The 17,292-nt window shown below is 44.1% G+C and overlaps 1 protein-coding gene across 5 annotated transcripts in view; it reads left to right on the top strand.

Moving 5' to 3' along the window:
* Positions 1–17,292, top strand: part of PPFIA2 (PTPRF interacting protein alpha 2) — a 422,696-nt gene that overhangs the window by 375,869 nt on the left and 29,535 nt on the right. For all 5 annotated transcript variants that reach the window (XM_029079000.2, XM_029079003.2, XM_007666225.3 and 2 more), the window contains 2 exons: positions 5,801–5,882; positions 6,974–7,174. In XM_029079000.2, the coding sequence (XP_028934833.1) occupies positions 5,801–5,882; positions 6,974–7,174 (283 nt within the window). The remainder of the gene's footprint in view (positions 1–5,800; positions 5,883–6,973; positions 7,175–17,292) is intronic.

Genomic DNA, 17,292 nt, shown 5'->3' with positions numbered 1-17,292 from the left:
GAGTTTACAATCTAGAGGGGGAGACAGACATTAATATAAATGATTAAATTATGGATATATGGATAAGTGCAAATATGAAGGGCTTTCAACGTCCATATTCTTAAAAATAGTGCTTACTAGCTCTATATTTATAATGTATTCAGAAAACTACTGCCTGTAATTAATGATGGTATTTGTTAAGCACTTAATGTGTCCAGCACTTTAGTAATTTTGGGGGTAGATATAGACGAAGCAGGTTGGACACAGTCTCTGTCCCATATGAGGTTCACAGTCTCAATCCTCATTTTAAAGATGAGGTAACTGAGGCACGGAGAAGTGAAATGACCTGCCCCAGGTCACTCAGCAGACAACTGGCATAGCTGGGATTAGAACCTATGACCTTCTGATTCCCAGGCCCATGCTCTGTCCACTATACCATCCTGTTCCCGGGCCAGGTCTGATTTACGCAAGGATTTCATCTCTTTACATCTGAATTGCCTTTATATACAACCACCCACTCAGAAACACACAGAGAAAGTTGTTTGAACCTCCTAAGGGGAGGAAGGAAACTGCTTTGTGTGACAAGAGCAGGAATCGGGGAAGAAAGATGGATGTGGAGGGAAGTAACCAGGAGTGAAAACAACAGAGGGCTGTATATGGCAGGTAATAAAATAATAATAATAATAGTAGTACATGCTTACTATGTGTCAAGCGCTGTTCTAAGTGATGGGGCAGATACAAGTCAGCTTGGATACAGTCCCTGTCCCACATGGGACTCACACCCTTAATCCCCATTTTACAGATGAGGTAATTGAGGCCCAGCGAAATGAAGTGATTGGCCCAAAGTCAACCAGCAGTGTGGCAGAGCTGGGATTAGGTCCATGCTCTACCCACTCACAAGTATCATAATCATTATTATTATTCTCATTAGCTGAACATGCCGGAGTTTGAGGTGGAAGCTGGGAGGGGAAATCAGGTAGAAACAGTTACGTATGATTTATTTTCAGACCGTTAGCTCACTAAGTTGCCGTAGGATTGTAGAGAAACCTCTGTGGAACCATTACACCCGTAAAGGTAATAGGTAATGCTGCATCAAAATGTCAGTGAAATATATGGATCCGTGCAGACTTCCCAAGGTGTGATGAATAGCTAACAGATGTGGCTGTCATGAAATGAAAATGTGCTCTAACCGCATTCCTCTCAACTTCTTTGACCAACATAACGGACACCGGATTTATGCTGGTTCATTGAATTGTGGAAACCAGTTCTCAAAGAGAAGATAGCATTTATTTGGACTGTCATTTAAATTAGCCAGAGATTTTAACCTAAGCTTTACACAGCTCACTCAGTGTGCAAATGAAGCCCTCTCTGGACTTCAATTTCCTTTTGAACAGACCAGCAGGTAAGAGAAACAGCAAGGCCTAGTGGATAAAACACGGGCCTGGGAGTCAGAAGTACCTTAGTTCCAATCCCAGCTCTGCCACCTGTCTCCCGTGTGGTCTTGTGCAAGTCAGAATTTATTCGTGCCTCAGTTACCTGATCTGTAAAATGGGAGTTAAGCCTGTGAGCCCTCTGTGGGACAGGAACGAGTTCCAACCTGATACACACTCACACGTCTGCACATAGATCAGAGAGAGACAGAAAGAGAGAGAGCAAATGAGAGTGAGAGCAGTGGAACCAGTTGTGGAACCATCTTGTGCCTGCCCCAGTGCTAACAGTATTGCTTGGCACATAGTGAGCACTTAACAGATGCCATTAAGAAACAAAAAAGCCAACAAACGGGATGACCGATAATGGCTTACCCGGAAAAAGCCATGAGAAAATGTATAATGACAAAGACACTGAGAATAAAGTGCAGTCCCCCAAATACTCTAAAACAGCCACTGATACCAGAATGGACCATCTGAGCAGTAGTGCGGTTTCCCTTCAGACAAACCAAAGGCTAATTTCTCTTTCATTAATTGTTTGTAAATGCTACAAAGGGAATTTAACAGAAATTGGGTGTAGCTACTATTAACTCCGGTGTCCACTGTGGGGAGTGGTGATGGACAGATGAACGCCCTCAGCGCGATAGTTGTTCCCTGAGCTCGAGGGCCTGCCGTCTGTCACAATGTCCTCGGGGAGGCCAACTGTGGCTTTTAGGTGAGGATGACTACCCTGGACAGCTGGCAACAAGGCGGAGCTGGGCTGCCGCTGCATCAGCAACAGAAGAAAGTATGTTCCTGAAGCAGGGTAGCAAATGGCTGCCGGCTTACCAGGATCACCCTGATGATTCCTGTTGGTGCCAATGTAGGGCAGCCTCGCGGCTCTGCGTGGCGGGAACTGTGGACGACCTGAGGCAACAGCAGATGTGCTCCGCTCGTAGCCTGCCACAGGTGCTGGTTGGTTCCCCAGCTCACATTTTGTGTTTATCTTTGTTTCTCTCCCTCTATTTCTCTCATTCTTTCTCTCTCTCTTTTCAGGGAACGTGTCTATCATATGGTACTCTCCCAAACACGTAGTATAGAGCTCTCCACACAGAAAGTGCTTAATGAATATGATTGTCTCTCTCTAACTCCCCCCACCTCTTCTTCTTCCCCCCAACCCTACCCTTGGACTTGCAGGTGTGTGAGTATGTTTATGTGCTTTCTGTGAGCATTCAAGTAAATGTTAATCTGAGAAGCAGCATGGCCTAGACAGGAGGACCTGGTTCTAATCCCAGCTCTGCCACTTTTCCACTGTGTGACCTTGGACAGGTCGTTTAACTTCCCTGTGCCTCGGTTAACTCGTCTGTAAAATGGGGATTAAGACTATAAAATCCCATGTGGGACAAGGACTGTGTCCAACCTGATTAGCTTGTATCTACTCCAGAACAGTGCCTGGCATGCAGTGAGTGCTGCAGAGTACGGGCTTTGGAGTCGGAGGTCATGGGTTCGAATCCCGGCTCGGCCGCCTGTCAGCTGTGTGACTTTGGGCAAGTCGCTTCACTTCTCGGTGCCTCAGTTCCCTCATCTGTAAAATGGGGATTAAGACTGTGAGCCCCACGTGGGACAACCTGATTCCCTTGTGTCTACCCCAGCGCTTAGAACAGTGCTCGGCACATAGTAAGCACTTAAATACTAATACTACTAAATGCCATAAAAATAATCAATTGGTGGTATTTACTGAGCCCTTAATATATGCAGAACATTATGGGTTAGTGCTTGGGAGAGTACAATATAACAGAGTTAGCAAATGTGTTCCCTGACCACAAGGCGCTTACAGTCCGTGTGAATGTTTGCCTCTCCCTTTCTGTCTCAGGGCTTGTTTACATCTCTGAATTTGTCTCTCTCTTTCTTTACCTCTTCCTTTTCTGCCTTTTCTCCTCTCCCTCCCCACAGTTGACCGACATTCTGAAGCCCTACCCCTAACTCTGTTTTGACCTAAAAAAAATCGGGTTCCTTCATGTTTAGAAGAAACTGCTGCCCTCCATGGTTCTTTGGAGAGAATTAATGGTTAGCTGAGATCATTTTTGTATATCCTCTCATTTTTCACAATGTGGCTGTCAGATTTGGATTGCTAGACTGCCCCATGGTGGAGTCCTTGAAACCCTTGGGAGCCTGGGAGAATCCAGAATTTCCAGGGTCTTGGTGAGATCTTGGGGACCTATTCCCCTTTGCAGAGCACCACAGGTTTCCCTTGCAGGGAATCACAGGTGGTTCCAGGGCTCAGTTCCATTTCGGGCCCTCACCAGATTTCTAGAAGCCTCCATTCCCAGATTGGTCTAGTTGGGGCAGATGCTTGTTTTGACTTGCTTTGTCAGAAGAGATCCTGCTAATAGAAAGTGATTTTCAACTTGCTTATAAGCCCCCATCTTATTCTGTTTCCTCATCTGTAAAATGAGGATTAAATCCTACTCCCTCCTATTTAGACTGAGTCCCATGTGGACAGACACTATATCCAACCGGATTAGCTTGCATATACTCCAAAGCTTAGTATTGTACTTGGTAGACAGTAAGCATTTAAAAATACCACCAGTATTATTATCATTATTATTCTTGCACTTAATCATCTCGGGACACGGGGATCTGATTAGTTGCACCCCAGGACCGATCCCAGATTTTTTAGGGAAATCTTTGTCAGTATGATACTTGCAATCCCAGCGCTTAGTACAGTGGCTGGCACATAATAATAAGTGCTTAACAAATACCACAGTTATTATTATTAATGGATCAATCATATTTGTTGAACACTTACTGTGTGCAGCGCATTGTACTCAGTGCTTGGGAGAGTACAACAGAGTTGGTATACCCTGCCCACAACAAGCTCACAGTGTAGCGAGGGAGACAGGCATTAATTTAAATGAATTGCAGATATTTACATACGTGCTGTGGGACTGAGGGAGGGGTGAATAAAGGGAGAAAATCAGGGCAGTGCAGAAGGAAGTAGGAAATGAGGGTTTAGGGAAGGCCTTTTGGAGATGTACCTTCCATGTGGATTTGGAGGTGGGGAGAGTAGTTGTCTGCCAGATATGATGAGGGAGGATGTTTCAGGTCAGAAGCAGGACGTGGGTGAGAGGTCAGTGGTGAAATAGATGAGGTAATGCATGTCTGTGTGAGAGAGAAAGAGAGATAGGCATTCCCTTCAGAACAGTAAAGAATATTGATACCACCTCAGTGGCAGATTTTTCTATGTTCCGTTAGTTTATTCATTCCATTAAGCTCTGGTCTATTGCCTTTCCTTTTTTCTGTATTTTGTACAATGACTTTACAGGGTCTAGGTAGAAGATACACTAACTCATCTTTAAAACTACCTGCCTATTTTTGTTTTTCACTATGATCTTTAATGGATTCCCATAGTATGCATTATCTAGGTGCACATAAATATCTTCAATATGTTCCATTTCCAGGGAACATACCGTATCAGTATTGAATCAAATTAAACCTTCTTATATGTAAAAAGTGTAACAAATTCTGAATTGAATCTTACAGTCATATGGTCATAGAATGAAAAGAACTGTTGATTCCACCACATGCTGCCGTAGGCCACCCCAGTGTTTAAACCTCTGATAGCCATTCAGTCACTGAAATCTCTCCTGCTTCAAGTTTACTGTCACTTTATTGGGTCCTTGGTATAAATGGAGAGCAATTGATCAGCAAACCATGCCTATGACATTTTGTATACCTGAAGTCAGCTGTCATTCCACACCATAAATCTTTACTTTTGTAGATGAACAGCCCTAATTATTTTAACCTTTCCACCGGGGCCTTCCTTTGACCATTAATTGATCATTCCTTTGTGGCTCCTTCTCTAAGTTTAAATGCTTTAGAAAAAGAGTATGGACCAGTGGATAGAGCATGGGCTTGGGAGTCAGAAGGATCTTGGTTCTAGTCCCAGCTCCACCACTTATCTGTGGTGTGAATTTAGGCAAGACACTTGACTTCTCTGAGCCTCAGTTACCTCATCTGTAAAACTGTAAACTGTAAATCTGTGTAATCTCTAAATTATCTGTCTTCCCACCTCTTAGACTGTGAGTCCCATCTGGGACAGGGCCTGTACCAATCTGCTTATCTTGAATCTACCCCAGTGCTCAGTATAGTGCTTAGTGCATCTAGGCACTTAACAAACACCACAATAATCATAATTATATTTGAGACGATCAAAATCCATGTGTTCATCCCAGGAAGCGAGTGGTATTTCAGACCCAGAGAAGGGTTTCATTTCAACAGGGAAGAAATCATTATGTAATGAATTGTACCCATTTAGGAAATCTCACAATAATGGAAAAATGGTATTGGTTTGTGTAACAGTGTCATCAAAGTGTTTTGTTCCCTTTGTTGAAAATTTGTGACATACATTTCAGGCACGAACTCTTGGAAGAAGCCCGGAGAAAGGGGTTGCCTTTTGCCCAGTGGGATGGTCCTACAGTTGTTGCATGGCTAGAGGTAAGGAATGGGTTTTGCCACTTTGCGGTGGACCTGATGTTTTTCTGGTGGAATTGGGAAGAAGGATCCCGACAAAGGCATTGGAAGAATCCAGTTTTCTGCAGTTGTTTTTTTTTAAAAACGTTTAAATATCATTCCTTAAGGTGATTATATGTTCTTCTTCCGTATCCTATCTCTAGAAGAAATATGTTCTCCATGTCTTAGCCCTTTTTACAGGAATATTCACAGAATGATCATGACTAATTTTGAAGTCTGATGTTTGGCATTCTCTGTTATCATGACACGCCAATCCCTTTAAATATTCACATCCATCCATGGGGTATTTATTGTGCAGTTACAAGGTGCAGAACATTGTTTTAAGCGCTTGGGTGAGTACAGTACGGTAGTGACAGACAAGACTCCTGCCCACACTAATGCAGTTACAATCCAGTCAGCAGACTGTGAAAGCCCATCCACCAGGGTTAATAGTGGGGAACCAAGCTAGAGTTAATAGTTGCCTCAGTGGTTATCAAACAACTGCAGAGACCTTAGACACCCAGAGAGAAAAGGGATAAAGAAGACACCAAACTAAAATACCAACACTTCCTTAGCCAAACAGGCTTCTGTAAATACCTAGATTTTCAGAAAGACACAAACCAAGTTTTTTTTTAAAAAAAAAAACATTGCTTTCTTGGTCTTGAGCTTCATTATCAGGAAGTGCAGGATATGGCCCTTCAGACCATCTCGGTGAATGAATGAGATGAGCCAGGCAGTTGAAATGCTCATCATGGCTGGCTCATAGATCCTCACCCTTCTCCCCGGAAGATCGGTTGGTTAGTACTTTACCATTTGAATTTGGTGACTGCTGATTAATGCCCTTGATAGTCGTTCAGCCAAGTTGCTCTTTATACCTAACAAGCTCTAGGTTGCTCCGGGAGAGCCGGCTGTGGCCAGAATCCCAAAGCCTGTTTCAGATTGACAGCGGTTTAACAAGCAGCATTGTCATTTTGGGAAACAGGTCCCAGAAGGTCTGTCAGGGCCGGAACGCGCAATGGATATGCCTTTTTGAAGTACGCCAATTAATGCTGATTAACGCCGTGTCTTTTCACTAGTTGTGGCTGGGAATGCCGGCGTGGTATGTGGCAGCTTGCCGGGCCAACGTGAAGAGTGGGGCCATCATGTCGGCGTTGTCGGACACCGAAATCCAGAGAGAAATCGGCATCAGCAATCCCCTCCACCGCCTGAAACTGCGGCTGGCCATCCAGGAGATGGTTTCCCTCACCAGCCCCTCAGCTCCTCCCACCTCTCGAACAGTGAGTCTTTTTCAGCTTTCCCCAGCCCTCCGCCCCAGCGAGAGCAGTCCTCCGCAGCGTCTCCAAGTGTAAAATGAAAACCACGGGAACGCACTTCACGGTTAGGGTCGGTTGCTCTGAGAGAACTGAGCGTTCTAAGTAGGAAGTAGAACGGGTATTGAAACTCCCCATTTTACAGATGAGGAAACTGAGAACCAACGCAGTTAAGTGACTTGCCCAAGATCACACAGCAGGCAATTGACAGTCCTGGGATTAGAACCCAGGTCCTCTGACACCTAGAACCATGCTCTTTCGACTAGGCCACGCTGCTTCTCAACACAGTCCAAATGGCCAGAGTGTCTGTGATTGGGGGAGAAAGGCGGACTGAGTCTGCGTTAGTCCAAAACTGGCTTCGAACAGCAGCTGACCTCGTGCCCTCATTCGACCATTCAGTCCTATTTATTGAGTGATTACTGTGTGCGGAGCACTACTCTAAGTGCTCGAGCACTGCATTAAGTGTCCCGGAGTCTGTCCTGCTGATCCGGGCATTGTTGCTTTCGATCAGAGAGGGTTCCAGGAATGGAAGGAAGATTCAAGATGAAGGAAGTAACAGGGTCTTGGAGTTGCAGTGTAGGGTGTCCAGGGAGGATATGGTGCAAGATACATAATGTGTGGGAAAAGGGACTCCAAAGGAAACAGGCCTGAGTTAATTCATTCAATAGTATTTTTCATTCAATAGTATTTATTGAGCGCTTACTATGTGCAGAGCACTGTACTAAGCGCTTGGGATGAACAAGTCAGCAACAGATAGAGACAGTCCCTGCCGTTTGACGGGCTTACAGTCTAATCGGGGGAGACGGACAGACGAGAACAATGGCACTAAACAGCGTCAAGGGGAAGAACATCTCGTAAAAACAATGGCAACTAAATAGAATCAAGGCGATGTACAATTCATTAACAAAATAAATAGGGTAACGAAAATATATACAGTTGAGCGGACGGGTACAGTGCTGTGGGGATGGGAAGGGAGAGGTGGAGGAGCAGAGGGAAAAGGGGAAAATGAGGCTTTAGCTGCGGAGAGGTAAAGGGGGGATGGCAGAGGGAGTAGAGGGGGAAGAGGAGCTCAGTCTGGGAAGGCCTCTTGGAGGAGGTGATTTTTAAGTAAGGTTTTGAAGAGGGAAAGAGAATCAGTTTGGCGGAGGTGAGGAGGGAGGGCGTTCCAGGACCGCGGGAGGACGTGACCCAGGGGTCGACGGCGGGATAGGCGAGACCGAGGGACGGCGAGGAGGTGGGCGGCAGAGGAGCGGAGCGTGCGGGGTGGGCGGTAGAAAGAGAGAAGGGAGGAGAGGTAGGAAGGGGCAAGGTGATGGAGAGCCTCGAAGCCTAGAGTGAGGAGTTTTTGTTTGGAGCGGAGGTCGATAGGCAACCACTGGAGTTGTTTAAGAAGGGGAGTGACATGCCCAGATCGTTTCTGCAGGAAGATGAGCCGGGCAGCGGAGTGAAGAATAGACCGGAGCGGGGCGAGAGAGGAGGAAGGGAGGTCAGAGAGAAGGCTGACACAGTAGTCTAGCCGGGATATAACGAGAGCCCGTAATAGTAAGGTAGCCGTTTGGGTGGAGAGGAAAGGGCGGATCTTGGCGATATTGTAGAGGTGAAACCGGCAGGTCTTGGTAACGGATAGGATGTGTGGGGTGAACGAGAGGGACGAGTCAAGGATGACACCGAGATTGCGGGCCTGCGGGACGGGAAGGATGGTCGTGCCATCCACGGTGATGGAGAAGTCTGGGAGCGGACCGGGCTTGGGAGGGAAGATGAGGAGCTCAGTCTTGCTCATGTTGAGTTTTAGGTGGCGGGCAGACATCCAGGTGGAGACGTCCCGGAGGCAGGAGGAGATGCGAGCCCGAAGGGAGGGGGAGAGGACAGGGGCGGAGATGTAGATCTGCGTGTCATCTGCGTAGAGATGGTAGTCAAAGCCGTGAGAGCGAATGAGTTCACCGAGGGAGTGAGTGTAAATGGAGAACAGAAGAGGGCATGCAGCTATGTCGTCCCCAGGTCAGGGTTTCTGGCTACCTCTGGAAATCCCTGGTATGTTTTCTAGTTTTGTTAACAGGCCCTGAAGCCTGAAGAAAGAAAAGGCGCGAGCTTTCCGATTGGTCTTTATTGACCTTGAAGCCACACTGCTGCCAAATCAACTCCCAAGCCCCGTCGCTAATGTGATGGTTTGTGACTGACTTTCCAGGTCTGTCTGAAAGTTGACCACCAGTGAAGGCTGTTTTTCTGGAAGATCCATAACCCTGAAAGTACTCTCACCTGACCCCTCTTGAATTAAAGGGGTTTATTCATAGTGCTAAAAGAATATGCAGCATCAGTGTGCACGGTTCAAAAAGCCCTTTCTTGAAATGTGATCATTCCATTGAGAAGATGGCGATACAGTCCTGGTTGACGATGATGATGATGATAATCATTGTGGTATTTGTTAATTATAATTGTGGTATTTGTTAGGCAGTTACTATGTGCCGGGCTTACTATGTGCACTTACTAAGTGCTGAGATCGATACAAGCCAACTGTGTTGGACACAGTCCCCGTCGTACATAAATAAAAATGTTGGTATTTGTTAAGCGCTTACTAGGTGCCGAGCACTGTTCTAAGCGCTGGGGGAGATAGAGGGTAATCAGGTTGTCCCACGTGGGGCTCACACACTTTTAATCCCCATTTTACAGATGAAGGAACTGAGGCACAGAGAAGTTAAGTGACTTGCTTGCCAAGTGGCAGAGCCGGGAGTCGAACTCATGACTTCTGACTCCGAAGCCCAGGCTCTTTCCACTGAGCCGCACTGCTTCTGGCTCACAGTCTTAATTCCCATTTTACGGATGAGGTAACTGAGGCCCAGAGAAGTGAAGTGATTTGCCTAAGGTCACACAGCAGGCAAGAGGCGGAGTCGGGATCATTCATTCATTCAATAGTATTTATTGAGCGCTTACTATGTGCAGAGCACTGTACTAAGCGCTTGGGTTGAACAAGTCGGCAACAGATAGAGACAGTCCCTGCCGTTTGACGGGCTTACGGTCTAATACCCAGGTCCTTCTGACTCTTAGGCCCACGCTCTTTCCACTAGACCACATACGTGACCTGGAAGAGCTGCCTATTCCAGATGATAGAGTTTCCATCTGTTCCTGGAGAAGATTCCTTAAGCTTCTGACCCCCATATCCTCATTAATCCACTGGAAAAATCAGCGGTATTTTTTTTTAAGCCAACTGGGTTTAAAGCACTATAGTAAGTACTTGGAAAAATGGATCACCGTACTGTCTTTAAGCAGCGTGGCTCAGTGGAAAGAGCACGGGCTTGGCAGTCAGAGGTCGCGGGTTCTCATCCTGGCTCCGTCACTTGTCAGCTGTGTGACTTTGGGCAAGTCATTTAACTTCTCTGGGCCTCAGTGACCTCATCTGTAAAATGGGGATTAAGACTGTGAGCCCCACGTGGGACAACCTAATTACCTTGTATTCCCCCAGCGCTTAGAACAGTGCTTGGCACATAGTAAGCATTTAAAAAATACCATCAGCAACATATTTATTATATATTTAAGTTTGTAAGCTTATCAGGGGAAGGAGAAAGAAGGAGATCTAACCCCAGTCAATCAATTGTATTTATAGCTCCAGTGGGTTATACTTTTTCCCCAGAACTTCATATAATGTTTGGTACAACGTAAGTGCTTATTGGCAACTATTACTGCTAGTAATGGTAATGGAGGTATTTATTAAGTGCCACTGAGGACCATGCACTGTACTAAAGACACACCACTGGGCAGAAGAAGATGGTAGCAAGGAAGTAGAGAAAGTGATAATGATAAATTGAGTCCCAGTTAAAAGTTGGACCTAGACTAGCAAAGAACCATTAGGCATTCCATAGCTCTCCCGTAGATTTACTGCTGACAGCAACCCTGATTTTATTCACTCAATAGTATTTATTGAGCGCTTACTATGTGCAGAGCACTGTACTAAGCGCTTGGAATGGACAAATCGGCAACAGATAGAGACAGTCCCTGCCCATTGACGAGCTTACGGTCTAATCGGGGGAGACAGACAAAAACAATAGCAATAAATAGAATCACGGGGATGAACATCTCATCAAAATAATAGCAATGAATAGAATCAAGGTGATGTACATCTCATTAACAAAATAAATAGGGTAATGAAAATATATACAATTGAGCGCACGAGTGCAGTGCTGAGGGGAGGGGAAGGGAGAGGGGGAGGACCAGAGGGAAAGGGGGGAAAAGAGAGCTTAGCAGAGGGGAGGTGAATTGCTTAATACACTTTAATGCCTAATTAAAGTGTATTAAGTGTATTAAAGTGTTATTAAGTTGTTAAGTATTATTAAAGTGTATTAAGTGCTTAATACAGTGCTCTGTACATAGTAAGCACTCAGTAAATATCATTGATTAGTTGATTGATATAATTCTTTCTCGTTGGCCATACAGACATTGATCCAGCCCTGAACTTTGTTTTTGATTTCACTGTGATTGACATGGGCCTTCTTTCATAGAAACATAGTGGTGATCTTCTGCAGTTAGGGCCCCCACACTGTCCTGGCTGAATTACACTCCCCAGTATAACCCAGTGGAAACAGCATGAGCCCGGGAGTCAGCAGACCTGGTTTCTAATTCCAGCTCATCACGTACCTGCTGTGTCACTTTGGTCAAGTCACTTAACTTCTCTGGGCCTCAGTTTTCTCATCTGTAGAATGGAGATTCAACACCTGTTCTTCCTTCCCCTTAGACTGTGAGCCACATGTGGGACAAATATAATTTACCTCCCCTGTGCTTAGCGTGGAAGTAGACAACATAGCTCTTAATACATACCATTAGGTAATGGAGTGAGCAGGGCGGATAGATGCAAATGTCTTTAGGCTCTGTAATGAAGAGTTCATGTCATAAAATCAAGGAGGGGTTTTCCTATTTATTCGGTAGAACACTGTATTATGCTCTTGGGAGGGTACAAAACAACACAATGGGTAGACCTGTTCCCTGCCCACAAGGATCTTGAAATCTAGAGGTTGTGACACACTTGAGAAGCAGAACCATCTAGTGGAAAGGGCACAGGCCTGGGAGTCAGAGGACTTGGGCTATAATCTTGGCTCGGCTGTTTTGTCTGCAGTGGGGCCTAGGGCAAATTGTTTCACTTCTCTGTGCCTCAGTTACCTCATCTATAAAATGGGGATTAAAGCTGTGAGTACCATGTGGGACATGGACCGTGTCCAACTTGAATATCTTGTATCTACCCCATCGCTTAGTTCAGTTCCCGGCACAAAGTGAGTGCTTAACAAATACCATAAAACAAAACGAGAAGCAGCGTGGCTCAGTGGAAAGAGCATGGGCTTTGGAGTCAGGGCTCATGAGTTCGAATCCCAGCTCTGCCACTTGGCTGTGTGACTGTGGGCAAGTCACTTAACTTCTCTGTGCCTCAGTTCCCTCATCTGTAAAATGGGGATTAAGACTGTGAGCCCCACGTGGGACAACCTGATTCCCCTATGTCTACCCCAGTGCTTAGAACAGTGCTCGACACATAGTAAGCGCTTAACAAATACCAACATTATTATTATTATTATTATTAAGCCCCTGTCCCATGTGGGGCTCAGAATTTCTCACAGGATGGGCCTACTGTGTTTTGAAATCAAATTCCTGGAGTGGTCCCAACATTTAACCTGGAAGTGCTTCAAGCCAGAGAGGAACTTAGACAGAGAATAAATACCTACTGGACCAAAATACTCTAGTCTGGGCCTGCATGCGTCACACCTAGGGCTTGTCCATACATATTATGCCCAAATAACATAACTCAGTTCTATTCTAACTTACTGTTGCAGTTCTGGCATATACTGCTTCAACCAAGTAGGTTAGCTGGGGTATTTTCTCACTCTGAGTTTGCCAAAATATTACAGCTATTATTATCTGGACATGTTTCAGATTTAGCAAGTTCCTCCCTAGCTTAGAAACTCTACATCTATTCCAAGGATGAACATCCTTCTGTGAGAGTGCTCCATATAGCCTTAAATACTCAAAGCAAAGCCTTGCATATGTTGAAAGCATGGAATGGGTTGGCATTTCTTGGAAAAGCGAAAGTACAGTTGGAGAAAATCATATTCCAGATAATTCAGTGCATAGAAAAAGTAAAATGCAGAGTAGCCTAAAGGGATGTAAAAATGGGAAAATGTGTGCGAAGAAGGAATTCCTTTGTAGTCATAGTAGCATTTATTAAGGACTCACTAGGCACTCTGCACTGTACTAAATGCCTGGGAAATACAAATCAAGCAAATGGCCCCTTCCCTGCCCGCAAGAAGCTTACATTCTAATGGGGCAGACGCATATAAAAAGTATTTTCAGAGTAATCAAAATGAATGAATATTTTACATTTGAAAAAGAGTATAGACATGAGTGCTAAGGATGGTTTCCATAGGTGACTTTTGGATGCTGTGAATCGATCAGGGAACGTTTGTTGGAAGAAGTTGGCTTTCAGGAGAGCTTGAATATGGGGAAAGATTGTGAGTCTGTTTGATTTGAGGAAAGAGAGAGTTCCAACCTTATAGAACAGCAAAGTGAAGGATAGTGTAGTGAGTGAGGTATTGGTAGTTAGTTATAGTATTTAGTGAGTGCTTACTTTGTACAGAACACTATACTAAGCACTGGGAATGAGTGTACACATGGGAATTAAACCCAGGCTCTGTCTCTGGAGGGACTACAGTTAGTAGATTATCTTGGGAGAAACAAAAAGAGCAAGTTCGAGAGTAGCGACTGAAGACAGCAGATGGAGAGTGGACAGGAGATTGGCTGGAAGAAGAGAGACCAGTAGTTGTGATACTCAGATCCTTCCAGACTCTCTCTCACCTAGTTTCCCGCATAACCAGGGCCAAGCATTATGAGTCTCCTGAGAGATTAGCAGGTGAACTTTCTAGTCAAGAAATAGGAAATCTCCTTGGGACCTGATTAGCAGCAGATCTGCTGAACCCTCACCCGTTTTTCAAAACCTACAATTGAGTGTGACATTCAGTCTGGCTTTCATGGGAGTTGAGGGAGTCTTTTCCACCTCCTGTGTAAACCATTGGAAAATCAAAAGCAAAACAAAATATTCTCCTTTTTTCCCCTTTTCTGCTGAAATCTGCAGAGAAACAGCATGGCCTAGTGGATAGAGCATGGGTCTAGAAGTCAAAAGGACCTGGTTTGCATACCCGCTTTGCCACTTGTCTACTGTGTGACCTCAGGCTAGTCCCTTGGCTTCTCTGTGCCTTGGTTTCCTCATCTGCAAAATGGGTATTAAGACTTTGAGCCCCATATGGGACAGGGACTGCATCCCACCTGATTTGCTTGCATCTACCCCAGTGCTTAGTCCGATGTCTGGCACTTAGTGAGTACCATAAAAAACCACTAAATGTATAAGTGTTATGCTTTGTAATCTAAGACAGTGTCACTGATGAAATAGTTATTCATGGGTACAAGTGTATATACATATATGGTAGTGCTGAGTAAAGTGTTTACACTGCCAGTCAAGTCAGAATCTGTAGGGTCGGCCAGAAGGCTGCCATGGAGACTAGCATGGCTGAAGAGGAAGTGGACTATCACCCCAACTTTTCATGCAGGTAAGACTATACTGAAATATCCACGATTGGCATCTACTGCTACTTGTCTGCCACTAGCTTGCCATAATAATGTCGGTATTTGTTAAGCGCTTACTACGTGCAGAGCACCGTTCTAAGCGCTGGGGTAGGTACAGGGTCATCAGGTTGTCCCACATGAGGCTCACAGTTAATCCCCATTTTACAGATGAGGTAACTGAGGCACAGAGAAGTGAAGTGACCTGCCCACAGTCACACAGCTGACAAGTGGCAGAGCCGGGAGTCGAACCCATGACCTTTGACTCCGAAGCCCAGGCTCTTTCCACTGAGCCACGCTGGGATCTTTGGCAAGTCATTTTACTTCTCAGTGCCTCAGTTACATCATCTGTGAAATGAGGATTGAGACTGTGAGCCCCAGATGGGAAGGGGACTGTGTCCGACCCCATTTGCTAATCTCCACCCCAGTAGTGCCTTGCACATAGTAAGCACTGAAAAAATACCACTATTATTATTATGTATTTAAAGTTCTTCCCAAAAGAAAGGTGTCTGCACTTCCCTGGGAAGTCACTCCTTGTTGGACAACTTTTATGGTTGGTGCAGTATGTCAATAGAAACAAAATCAAACCCCTTTTTTCGTTAATGTATTTAAGCGCTAACTATGTATCGAATGCTGGTGTCAATACTGTTTTAAGCGCTTGGGTAGATAAAGTTAATCAGGTTGGACACAGTCCCTGTTCCACTTGAGGCTCACCGTCGAGGAGGGAGAACAGCTATTGAATCCCCATTTTACAATCGAGGAAAGCGAGGGACAGTGAAGTTAAGTGGCTTTCCCAAGGTCACACAGCAAGCAAACTAGTGGCCGAACTGGAATTAGAATGCAGGTCCTCTGATTTCCAGGCCCGTGCTTTTTCCACAAGGCCACATTACTTCCCCTTGTTTATTGTGAGAAGAATAAAGGCTTCAGAGCATAAACTATTCTGGACTATAAGTGGTTGAAATTAATTTTCCATTTGGTAAACAACAAAGATTCTTTAAACCAATAACGGAAGTGTTCGAGTGAATAACTCCAATCCTTAACCTGAAAAGTAAGTGTACCAGTTGGGAAAAAAATCTTTGTTTCACCTGATATAAGACTTCAATATTTACTTATAGCCTATTAAAAATTGTTCTGCCAGTGTTCCAAATATTCATCTATAGTTTCATATGCTTAATTAAGAATGTGGTTTTTAAAGCTTTCCTCAATGAAAACTTACCAAAATATGTATTTTCATAATATTGATGGCTAAAAATAATTTCAGTGTTTATTCCTAGCAGAAATAGAATTATAGTCTGTTGGAAAACACACACTCCCCAGCTCAAATTTCATGTTTGGTAAAATTCAAAAGCACATTCTGTTAGTTCTTTTAATCAATTCAGTTGATATATCAGTCATAGGGAAATAATGAAATCTTAATTGGTGGTTTGAAAGTTCCCAGAGTGATTCAGAACCTTAGTAGCAAAATTTAGCTCAACAAGTGCAGCTTTTGGAATTTGAACTGCTACCTGTTAGAATCGGTGGGAAAGCAGATTTATAGTCATAGAGCTGATCGTAAATATTGTTTTCACTCATTGTGTGTTCATAACACATCAGTGATAGTTCCTTTTAGAAAACAATTATGGTGTGTATAATCGAAATCTAATTTTCAGTGACAGTATTTTTCCTCATTCACTCTTCTATAAGCTTGGACTAGTTTTATCCATTGGGTCTATTGCTCACCTTTTCTTCTCCCGTGAAAACGTGTCGTCCGTTGCTAAGAAATTCAAACAAATTAAAGATAGTTGTCACTTCCTACAAATATGAAAGTAAGGTGGAAAATTTTAAGTCGTTAAACATTTGGCATGGAATATACAAATCTGTATCAAGTGTTTCTACTTTTAAGTACAAAATGGTTATATTGATGTGTTTAATTTGGAATTGAGTACAGAAGCAAAATGGGGATTCAATACCAGTTCTCCTTCCTACTTAGAATGTGAATGTCATGTGAGGCCCGATTATCTTGTACCTACTCCAGCACTAGGCACATGGTAAGTGCTTCACAAACACTGCAATCATTACTTTGATCATTATTATCTTTATTAGGAACTCAATTGTACTTATCAAGGGCTTACTCTGAACAGAGTACTGTACTAAGCAGACACACTCCCAGCCCACAGCTAGTTTATTATTATTAAATATTATCATTTGAGTTGACTTGAAGGTGGAAAAAAGGTAAAAGCCAGTTACTGAAAATCAAGCCCATATTCATTCCTGAAGCAGTCCATGGTGGGGGAAACCTGAGGGGATGAACCTCTTTCAATTACTAAATGTCTTTTTAAAGTCAGGATCTAAACCTCTCCCATACATTAATGTGTGCTTAATCTTTAAGGTTTCAATTGATTACAGTGAGGTGTAAATGTCTATTAATAACTCTTAAGGTTCAATTACTAAAGGAATCCAGCTGGACATTTGCTGTTCTACATCAAAATCGCAAACGGTCCCATGGTTCCCTGCAGCTG

Source organism: Ornithorhynchus anatinus, chromosome 14 (genome assembly GCF_004115215.2).
Source record: "Ornithorhynchus anatinus isolate Pmale09 chromosome 14, mOrnAna1.pri.v4, whole genome shotgun sequence".
Classification (NCBI taxonomy): domain Eukaryota; kingdom Metazoa; phylum Chordata; class Mammalia; order Monotremata; family Ornithorhynchidae; genus Ornithorhynchus; species Ornithorhynchus anatinus.
This window is presented reverse-complemented; position numbering and strand designations above follow the sequence as displayed.